Source organism: Saccopteryx bilineata, chromosome 4 (assembly GCF_036850765.1).
Source record: "Saccopteryx bilineata isolate mSacBil1 chromosome 4, mSacBil1_pri_phased_curated, whole genome shotgun sequence".
Taxonomy (NCBI): Eukaryota; Metazoa; Chordata; class Mammalia; order Chiroptera; family Emballonuridae; genus Saccopteryx; species Saccopteryx bilineata.
In genome coordinates, this window is record NC_089493.1 from 181,900,368 (window position 1) to 181,911,079 (window position 10,712).

The 10,712-nt window shown below is 46.9% G+C and overlaps 1 protein-coding gene across 1 annotated transcript; it reads right to left on the reverse strand.

The window, feature by feature from the left end:
- Positions 1–1,683: 1,683 nt before the first annotated feature.
- On the reverse strand, positions 1,684–2,613 carry LOC136335614 (splicing factor 3A subunit 2-like). The gene is made up of 2 exons (XM_066276796.1): positions 2,602–2,613; positions 1,684–2,511 (listed from the first exon to the last, which is right to left on the reverse strand). Exons 1-2 carry the CDS (start codon positions 2,611–2,613, stop codon positions 1,684–1,686), a joined length of 840 nt encoding a protein of 279 aa, XP_066132893.1.
- Between the last annotated feature and the right edge of the window lie 8,099 nt (positions 2,614–10,712).

The window sequence follows — 10,712 nt, forward strand, 5'->3', positions numbered from 1 at the left end:
TTCCCCTAAGTAACTCCAACTAGTGAGAGGTGTGAGGCAGGCTGAGGCCAGATGCTGCTTGTTTGAGTGATTTTAGAAAAGTCAAAATCATGAGCCAAGACAGGCCGTTTGTATTGAAAAGCCACGGTAAAGCATTCTTCTTCTTTTTTTTTTCCATTTTTCTGAAGCTTGGAAACAGGGAGGGACAGTCAGACAGACTCCCGCATGCGCCCGACCGGGATCCACCCGGCACGCCCACCAGGGGCGATGCTCTGCCCACCAGGGGGCGATGCTCTGCCCATCCTGGGTGTCGCCATGTTGCGACCAGAGCCACTCTAGTGCCTGAGGCAGAGGCCACAGAGCCATCCCCAGCGCCCGGGCCATCTTTGCTCCAATGGAGCCCTGGCTGCGGGAGGGGAAAAGAGAGACAGAGAGGAAAGCGTGGCGGAGGGGTGGAGAAGCAAATGGGTGCTTCTCCTGTGTGCCCTGGCCGTGAAGTAAAGCATTCTTAAAGCCAGTGTTTTGAACTCCGCATCTAGTAGATGGCTTGTCTACATTGTGTTTCGCCCTTTTTCAGGAGTTCTGTTCTGTTCTGTCATCTGGGACATGTTTCTTTATCTCCTTGTTTTGGCTGCCTCCCTGTGTTTGTTCCTATGTGTTAGGTGGAGCTCCTATGTCTTCCAGGCTTGGTAGCATGGCCTAATGTACTAGTTGTTCTGTAAGGTGCAACGGCACAGTCTCACCGATTAACAAAGCTAGGCACTTCAGGCGTGTCCTCAGTGTGCGCTGTGTAGGCCGTCCTGTCGTAGTTGAGCCTTGATTGCTGTTGGCATGTTAGTAGGGGGGATTTACAACCAAGCTGACCAGCTCCAGGGATTGGCTCAACCATCAGGGAGGATCAGCTGTGGAGGGGCCGACCCCAAGGAGCAGGAGTTTCAGGAAGGTTCTGGTTCCTGCTGAGTCATCCCCTTGTGTGTGTTGTTCCCTGTGGAGATGGTGGGGTGGTGCTTCAATGTGGTTTGAAGCTGCCCACCAGGTGCACTGGCTCTGGGGCTTCCCGGGACGTGCAGGGCAAGGTCAGCTCCCACCTATGCCCGAGCTGGGCCACCTGGCATGTGCTACAGAGGATCTGCCGATGACCACCACTTGTGCTGAACTTGGAGGTGCCGAGAAGAGGCCAAGCTGCAAAACAAGGTGGCTGCTACTGGTGCCAGGCCTAGGCCCACATTGCGAGAGGTACAGGGCAGGCTGAGGCCAGATGCTGCTTGTTTGAGAGATATTAGAAAAGTCCAAAGCATGAACCAAGACAGGCCCTTTATATGGAAAAGTAGCTGGGAAAAGCTTGGTGCCTTTAAATTGGGTGGGGCAGGCCTCAGGGAAATACTGGGGTGGGGCTAACTTTGTTAGCCAGGTGGATGGAGACACATATATGGTGTCCACCTACCTGCTCTCCTGTAGGAGGGCTCAGCAAAAGAGCAGTGGCCTCTGCCAGCACTTCTGTCTGGGGGAAGCTGGCCCTCCAGCCCTTCCTCTGATGCCAGAGAATTCAGTTTCTCACCGAATGTCCTGGTGCCTTTGGAGCTGCTGCCCCAGTGCTGGAGTTCCGAGGTAGGTCTCTGCGCAGCCTGGGCCCTGTAAGCGGAGCGCCGGGACTCAGGCATCCCTGTCTCAGCCACAGTCTCCGCTGGTTTTTACAGCCAGACATTATGGGGACTTCTCTTCCGAGCACTGGGACCCTAGGCTGGGGGAACTGGAGCCCTGGGCTGGGGGAACTGGAGTCCCGGGCTGGGGGAACTGGAGCCCTGGGCTGGGGGAACTGGAGTCCCGGGCTGGGGGCACGTGGAGTCCTGAACTGGGGGAACTGGAGCCCCGGGCTGGGGGAACTGGAGCCCTGGGCTGGGGGAACTGGAGCCCTGGGCTGGGGGAACTGGAGTCCCGGGCTGGGGGCACGTGGAGTCCTGAACTGGGGGAACTGGAGCCCCGGGCTGGGGGGAACTGGAGTCCCAGGCTGGGGGAACTGGAGCCCCGGGCTGGGGGGAACTGGAGCCCCGGGCTGGGGGGAACTGGAGCCCCGGGCTGGGGGGAACTGGAGCCCCGGGCTGGGGGGAACTGGAGTCCCGGGCTGGGGGAACTGGAGCCCTGAACTGGGGGGAACTGGAGCCCTGAGCTGGGGGGAACTGGAGTCCTGGGCTGGGGGGAACTGGAGCCCTGAACTGGGGGGAACTGGAGCCCTGGGCTGGGGGGAACTGGAGCCCTGGGCTGGAAGGAACTGGAGCCCTGGGCTGGGGGGAACTGGAGCCCTGGGCTGGGGGAACTGGAGCCCTGGGCTGGGGGTAATTGGAACGGGGCTGGGCGCTGGGTGTGGGACTGGGACCCCTCGCTCCTCAGAGGGATGCTCTGCAGCTGAGACTCCTCCTGACTTTTATCTGCCACACGTGAGGATGGGACCACCGGTTCCTCATCTGCGCCTGTCTCCTTCCATTCTCGCCGTGGCTTTTTCTCTATATTCTTAGTTGTAGAACTTCTGTTTGGCTAGATTTCCAGAGGTTCTGAATGAAGGTTGTTCTGTAGTTTAGTTGTCGTTTGGATGCGGTTGTTCAAAGATTCAAGAACTGGGTTTACCGATGCTGCCATCTTGACCGGAACCCTAAATGGAAGGCTTCTTTAGGAAATGGTGGTTTCTTCTCGAGGTGAAGTCTCCTGAGTTAATTTAATATTTTTGCCAAACTTTTTGGGTATGAGAAGATGAGAAAATGATAGAGGATGTTTTTTATTTGATGTTTTACAAGCATATTTGTTTAAAGGTTAACAAATGCCTTTCACCCATGAAGAGAATTCTAGTGTCCAGGACAACTCTAGCCGAGTGATGAGAATGGGTTTTACTTATTTTGTTGATATTTTCATGAAGTGTCTCATGTATGTTGGTAATTAGGTGAGGAGGCTACAAAATAGAGGTATGGAGGCATTTTATTTGGGGAGCAAGGGACCTTAAGCTAGTAATAATACTCAATTAAGTTTCATGGGTACATGCCATAAAGGGAAGTGTAGATGCTGTGAGATCCCATGAGAAGGGCCCTAACTTATTCTAGATAATGAAAGAAGTCTTCCATAACCATGCAGTGTGAAGGCTGGAGGGTCTGAGTCTGGTCCATGGTGGAGGCCAGTCCCCGCAAACCAATCAGGTGAGGATTTATATTCCAGCTGTTCCAAATTCCCGCCCTGCATCAAGGCCAATTTATACCTTACTGAGACTTTTGATGCTCAGAGTGTGATTACCTAGTGAATTTGGAAAATTAGATACTTCTTTGGTCAATCAGCTTTCTCACTGAACCTTCCTCAGAAGAGACCGCCTCTTCCAGGAGACCATTTGCTGGGTCCTACCCTTTGGTGCTTGTTGTCTGGTATCACTTTGGGACCTGGTTAAGGGAATTCTAGGATATGTGAGTAAGTGGATACAAAAAGCATCAGATAGATTCTCTGAGTGGTTGTGGCAAAAAGATTCTCGTGATTTATGTGCTATACATTGTGAAATGTCTGATGTGAAGTCAACAACTGAAATTGAATGAATAATTTAGTGTGCGGATCAATGGCATCATCTCACTTGCCATGTTATTGCTATTCTTACATAATTGCAAAGTGAAAAATAAATTGATGTCATAAATAAACAATTGTCATGTGATATGAATTTGACCCTAGCATCTGATGGGTAGTCTATTTTCAGGTACTACTCTGAAGCTTTTCTACAATTAAAAATGTGCCCTTATTAAAATATGGGAAGGCCCTGGCCAGGTGGTTCAATGGATAAAGCACTGACAGGGCATGCCAGAGGTCGTGGGTTCAACCCCAGGTCAAGGCACATACGAAAAGCAATCAATGAATACACAACTAAATGAACCAAGTAAGTGAAACGAGTTGATGCATTTTTCTCTCTCCCTTCCCCCTCTCTCGCCCTGCCTTTCTCTCTCTCTCAAATCAATGAAAAAATTAATACGGGGGAGAAATATTTCTGTACATGTATTTCAATGCCAATGTTGAAAGAAAAATAATCTAGAAGAATGAAGCATGAGATCATTTCTTCATAGGCCAGTACTTTGCTCAAAAGAAAGATCTTGCGGGGGACCCGGGTTCGATTCCCGGTCAGGGCACATAGGAGAAGCGTCCAACTGCTTCTCCAACCCCCCCCCCCTTCCTCTCTGTCTCTCTCTTCCCCTCCCACAGCCAAGGCTCCATTGGAGCAAAGATGGCCCAGGCGCTGGGGATGGCTCCTTGGCCTCTGCCCCAGGCGCTAGAGTGGCTCTGGTTGCGGCAGAGCCACGCCCCGGAGGGGCAGAGCATCGCCTCCTGGTGGGCAGAGCGTCACCCCTGGTGGGCGTGCCGGATGGATCCCGGTCAGGCTCATGCGGGAGTCTGTCTGACTGTCTCTCCCCGTTTCCAGCTTCAGAAAAATACAAAAAAACAAAAAAGAAAGATCTTACTGCCCATGATGTGGTATGATGATGCAATTGACTATGCAACCCAAAAAGAATACTAAGTTTAATTCCTTTCCTGTTAGAACTTAAAGTAGGTAGACATGAATGGACACAGTCTAAAATCCTGCTTTCCAGCCCTGGCCAGTTGGCTCAGTGGTAGAGCGTCAGCCTGGTGTGCAGAAGTCCCAGGTTTGATTCCCGGCCAGGGCACACAGGAGAAGCACCCATCTGCTTCTCCACCCCCTCCCCCTCTCCTTCCTCTCTGTCTCTCTCTTCCCCTCCAGCAGCCAAGGCTCCATTGGAGCAAAGATGGCCTGGGCGCTGAGGATGGCTCTGTGGCCTCTGCCTCAGGCGCTAGAATGGTTCTGGATGCAACAGAGTGATGCCCCAGAGGGGCAGAGCATCGCCCCCTGGTGGGCATGCTGGGTGGATCCCAGTCGGGTGCATGCGGGAGTCTGTCTGACTGCCTCCCCGTTTCCAGCTTCGGAAAAATGAAAAAAAAAAATTAAAATCCTGCTTTCCTTCTCCATGCATCTTTCTTTGATTGAGTGCATAGTAGTTAATAATAGCTCTTCGTTATATTCATTTTATGCATCTTTTGAGAAAAATACAAAATATGGTTTAGGTCAGTGGTCCCCAACCCCCAGGCCGCGGACCGGTACCAGTCCACAGAGAAAGAAGAAATAACTTACATTATTTCCATTTTATTTATATTTAAGTCTGAATGATGTTTTATTTTTTAAAAACGACCAGATTTCCTTCTGTTACATCAGTTTAAGACTCACTCTTGACGCTTGTCTCGGTCACGTGATACGTTTATCCATCCGCCCTAAAGGCTGGTCCGTGAAAATATTTTCTGACATTAAACCGGTCCGTGGCCCAAAAAAGGTTGGGGACCACTGGTTTAGGTAACCTTGTGTCTTAGGCAGTAACTGTCATAACATTGTCATCATTAATGTTTAACTAGCATTTGTTCATAATGGTACAAAAAAATAACACATTTAATTGCACAGTCTTTTTTTCTGGTTGTGAAATATAAAATCTCTGAAGTTTAAGTTTACTGTAAAAACTAGAAACACATTTTTTACTTATTAGCCTTTGATTAAAGGACAAGCTCTAACTTTGTTTCATTTTGGAAATATGTGTTATCAATAAAGTCCATGACTCTTATAGCATATTATCAAGTATGTCTACCCTTACCAGGATAATTTTATATCTTTAAATATCTTATCTGTGAAGGTCTTTGAACATCTATTAGAGCCACATCAATATTTGCTGTCTTAGAATAGAAAGTTTCTCAAGATCAAATAGGCTATCTGAATAATATATCTTGTCTAACAGTACACTAGGTAATATTAGGAGTAATAGTAACAAAACAGCTATAGATTATAGAGAGCACAGGCTTTTCCTCTGTCATTTGATGGCTACACTCTTCTCAGCATTGGAAACACAGAGGGGTTGTTAAAGCCAAATATAATTTAAAATAAACTCCTGCATCCTCCTTTCCCAGCTAAGATCTGGGAATGGACAAGACCTAAGTAGGAAAGAATTAGACCTTTTGACCTCTTTGGGGGCAGGGAGTGTAGGGAGTTTGAAGGCTTCTGATGTTTCTCATCCAGACTGGGTTTGTATCATTGAGAGGCTGTGTCCTTACACACCATCGAGCATGTTTGTGCAGCCAAACGTCATTTCACATGAAAAATCAAACTCGGTTTGGGGAGATTTATGAGGAAGACTGCATCTAATCTGGGGCAGGATTGACAAAGCGCACCAATTAAAACAAACAATGCAGTGCCCCGCGCACACCCAGGGGATGTCCGAAGATGATGGCTTTTAGAGGAATGCCACGGTTTTCATTCAGAGGTGACAAAACGTCCTCTTCTCCTTTTCCCTTGGTAATGCTTCCTTCAGAAGGGAAATGAATCTCTGTGACGTCCCAGGGATCAGGGAGGAATGACAACCTCCTGCCAGAAGCGAAAGGCAGGGGGTGTTAGTAATACTGACTGAGCAAATTGGATTTGTGGAACTGGTAGATTCAGCACTCACATTCAATGGAATATCATGGCTTTGCAAAGTAGACATTCATCTGATCCTGTATTGTAGAAGCTTGGTATTGGTTTGCTCAGGATTAACCAGAATGGCTTTTTGTAACCTAGAGTTAGATGGGTGGACAAATGGACCCCAGCACCAGTGAGTCCAGTAGTGCAGGACTACGTCACTCACTTAGATTGCAGTGTGAATGGCACCCCCTTCAGAAAAGTGCAAGCCAGACCTTTACAAGAGCAGCCCTAAAAGTTATACCCCTCTGTGTCTGTAGCATTAGTCACTCAGCCTCCCTCAATGCAAGAATTCAAAAAGAGAAAATTTTTCACAGTAATCAAGTTTAAAGCAACAACCAACCCATAGGTATACCCATTGCACAACTGTGTCTAGCCACTGTAGGTACTTAGTAAACATCTGTTGGATGTCTGACTGGCTTCATGTTGTATGTGTTGGTAACATCTCTCTCTCCACATTAAGCGGTACTGTGGCAGTGGGGGTCATAGCTGTCGTGTTCATCTCTGGAACCTAGGTGCTGGTCCCAGACTATGGCTAACACTGAGTAAGCATCCAACTAATAATTGCCGAATAAACTTAAAAATTATAAACCATTGATTAACAAAGTACACACTATTAACGTTCTCATTTTTTTTATATTTGGAAACAGTTCTAAAAGGGGAAAGGGGGCGACCCCAAGGAGAGGGATGGACCCATCTATGTGGTCTGGGTACCTAACTCAGTCAGCTCACGTGAGGTTTATATTCTTGGATACCTCCCTTGTGGTCCATGTATAATCCATCACTTGTGACAAATTGTTTTGGATTCTTGCACTAAGGGATGCTGAGGGAAACGGCCAAACAGAACCCACTGTTTTGTTTATTATCAAGATATTCTGGAGTATATAAGTAGTAACCCACTTATAAAGACTGTGAGGGATTTCTCTGTCCTCAGAGTTGTAAACCATTGTCTACTTCTGAGTAACTAGTAAAATTTTGTTGTTTTTTGTTGTTGTTTGGTTTGCTGTGTTTTTTAAGGGGGGTTGTTTTGATTTTATTTTTAAATAGACTTTATTATTTAGAAAAACTTGAAGTTCACAGCAAAATTGAGAGGAAGGTATAGAGATCTCCCATATAGCTTGTGTCCCTACACATGTACTGCCTCTCCCTTTATCCACGTCCCTCACCTGAGTGGGACATTTGTTACACTCGATGATTCTGCCTTGACATGTCATTATCATCCAGAGCCCAAAGTTTACATTAGGATTCACTCTTGGTGTTGTACATTCTACTGGTTTGGACAAGTGTATGACATGTATCCACCATTAGATTATGATACAGAGTTTCATTGCCCTAAAAATCTTCTATGCTCCATCTAGTCCTCCCTTTCTCCCCACCCCAAACCACCAGAGGACCACAGATCTTTCTCCTGTCTCCATAGTTGTTGTTGTTGTTTTTTTCTGGAATGTCATGCAGTATGTTGCCTCTTCACATTAGCTTCTTTCACTTAACAATACGTAAATTTCCTCCATGTCTTTTCATGGCTTGATAATTCACTTTTTTTTTTTTTAGTACTGAATGTACCAGATTTTATCCGTTCACCTCCTAAAGGACATCTTGGTCATTTCCAAGTTTTGGCAATTATGAGTCAAGCTGATGTAAATATCTGTGTGCAGGTGTTTGTGTAGATGAAAGTTTCCAGCTCCTTTGGGTAAATCCAAAGCAGTGAGATTTCTGGATCCTCTAAGAGTTCTGTAACTGGGCTTTTCATCGACGATCACTGTATAGTGTGTAACCTATTGCAGTTCCCTTTCCCTTTTTGCTTTGTCTACTTGGAAAGGCAAAGCCAATTTTGAAGGCCAACTTGAGTCATTATGTATCAGTGTGTGTGTGTGTTTTACTTCTGGCACTTTATAACTTTCTTGTGGTGTTTTTATTTTTCACTCTTTCGCTGCATTTTGTCATGTTATTGCATGTTACATGCCATCTTTAATTTTATTAGCTGGCAATAAGACTCTAATGAATCCAGTAAAGGCGGAGTTTGTGGGAGAGGTTAAGAGATTAAGACCCTGGTTCAAATGCCAGCCCTTGCTCTGTTTACTAGTTGTGTAACCTTGTGTAAATCACTTAACTTCAGTTTCTCCATCTATAAGACAGTATAATAGTTTCTACCTCAAACCGTTGCCAGATGAAAGGAAATAATCTAGGCAGACACCTACCCCAGAGCCCCAGTCCACAGTCCACGATGTTTTATTACTTCTTTGTTCCAGCCGCACCGTCCCTCCTCCCCATCCACTGCCTCAGCGCCCTAGAGCAGGGTCTCTCAGGTCCCGCACTACTGACATGTGGGGCCGGATAATTCTCCGTCATCAGGGTTGCCCTGTGTACTGTGGGTTGTTCAGCACCCACGGACTCTCCCCAGTAGATACTGCTAGCACCCCCTCGGTTGTGAAGACAACACAATGTCTCCAGATGCTGCCAAAGTTTCCAAGGGAGCAGCCAGTTCATTCCCAGTTGAGAACCACTGGGTTAGAGGTCTTCTGCTGCCCTCTGTGAACTGGGACCACTTTCTCTCCCATAATTCTGTGTCGGATCACGCTTACCCAGACCAGTCCACACGGGGTTGGGGTCTTTGATTTATTAAATGCAAACTTAGCGACCCACTTAGACTCCTGTCCCTCACTGATTGAGGAGTAAACACTTATTGAGCACCAGCTGTGGCTTTAGCCCTTGAAGGGAGGCCATGTACTCAAACCACTGTGAACATCCCACTGTCACTGCAAGACGGTGACACAAACCCATCCCCAGGCCTGTACTACACTTTCAGTACAAAAAATATCAGACGCATACTTTGACATGGAATTGTTTTGAGCGGGGTTGACATTTCAACATATGTAATATATTATGCATGTATGCAAATAAAATAAGTAGGTAAAAGTTGAACAAATCACCCTTTCGAAAAGAGTAAATTCACACAGAATGCTTAGAAAAAAATTGGAATATATGACAGCTGTTGGAGGAAGGAGTGATTCACTTTTCTAGAAACAGGCAGATAACCTGATTGATGCCGAGGCAGTGATCATGGGTGAGAGGTTCAAGGGACCTCTCTTGCTGATACCACTTCCATTTCAATGTGGGGCTAGACTGCGCTCAGCGAAAGTACCAGTTGGGGATGACACTTGTAGAACGGAACCTGCACGTTTTCTAGCAAACCGAAAGCTGTGAGAGGGACAGGCCAGGCAGGGAATGTTCCCTCTAATAAAGAAAAACACATTGGAAATGAAACAAAACACAAAAGAGTTGTGGACCCCTGACGATCTCGGGGGTTTTTGCTGTGACCAGCGCTGGGGCACAAGGAACTTGAATAGAGCCAAATAGGACTTGGAGAGAGATTTCTAAGACTAATGGCGATGATAGGAAATGTATGAGTTAATGATAGATGGGAAAAAGGCTTGGCAGCATTCCTTCTAATTTTTATTAAAAAATAAATCAAGGAAACGTGACTTTGGCAAAACTTTCCTCCCTGCACTTTCCGCTTCGCGTCCCTGGCTGCTCACCCTCACGTAAATGAAACCGCCGCTTAAGTGGACGGCAGTTTAGAGTTGCACTGAACTTATTGTTTTTATTAAGCCTGGTGCTGCTAATCGCTAAAAGTGTTTCATTGTAAAAGTCTCCTCCTGACGACTCTGCGCTTTATAAATGCCCCGTTTCCAAATCCCAGTGTCCCTCAGGTACAGTGCCCATTCGTGGGGACTTATTTCTTCCTTTCATAGGTGAGACTGGAGGGTTTTGAAGATGGCAAGAACATGAGAGAGGACGTGCTGCTTTTTCAGAAAGGGCTGGCACTGGCGGTCTTAGATCAAGCGGTACCACTGACATTACAAAAGACCCGCCCTACCTGTATACAAATCTGTTTGCCTTCAAGCCTGAAGAGCTGTGTAATGCCACAGGGGCCAGGTGAGAAGGCAAAGCAGAAACTCATTCTCGATGGGTTTTCTGGAGCTCAGCTTTGCACGGTCCCATGGAAAAACAGAAAGATACTTGCCCAGTGTGCCTAACAGGGTCATTTTAAGGACACATTTGTTGGACTTCACTCTCTTGGCATCTGTTCAGGACAGCTAACAAAAGTCATTTGTCTCTTACCTTCTGATCCCCCCACGGCCCCCCCTTCCCCACAACAAATCCCTAGCAAATTCCACTTGTTGAGTGTTCTCCTATTAGTAGAGTG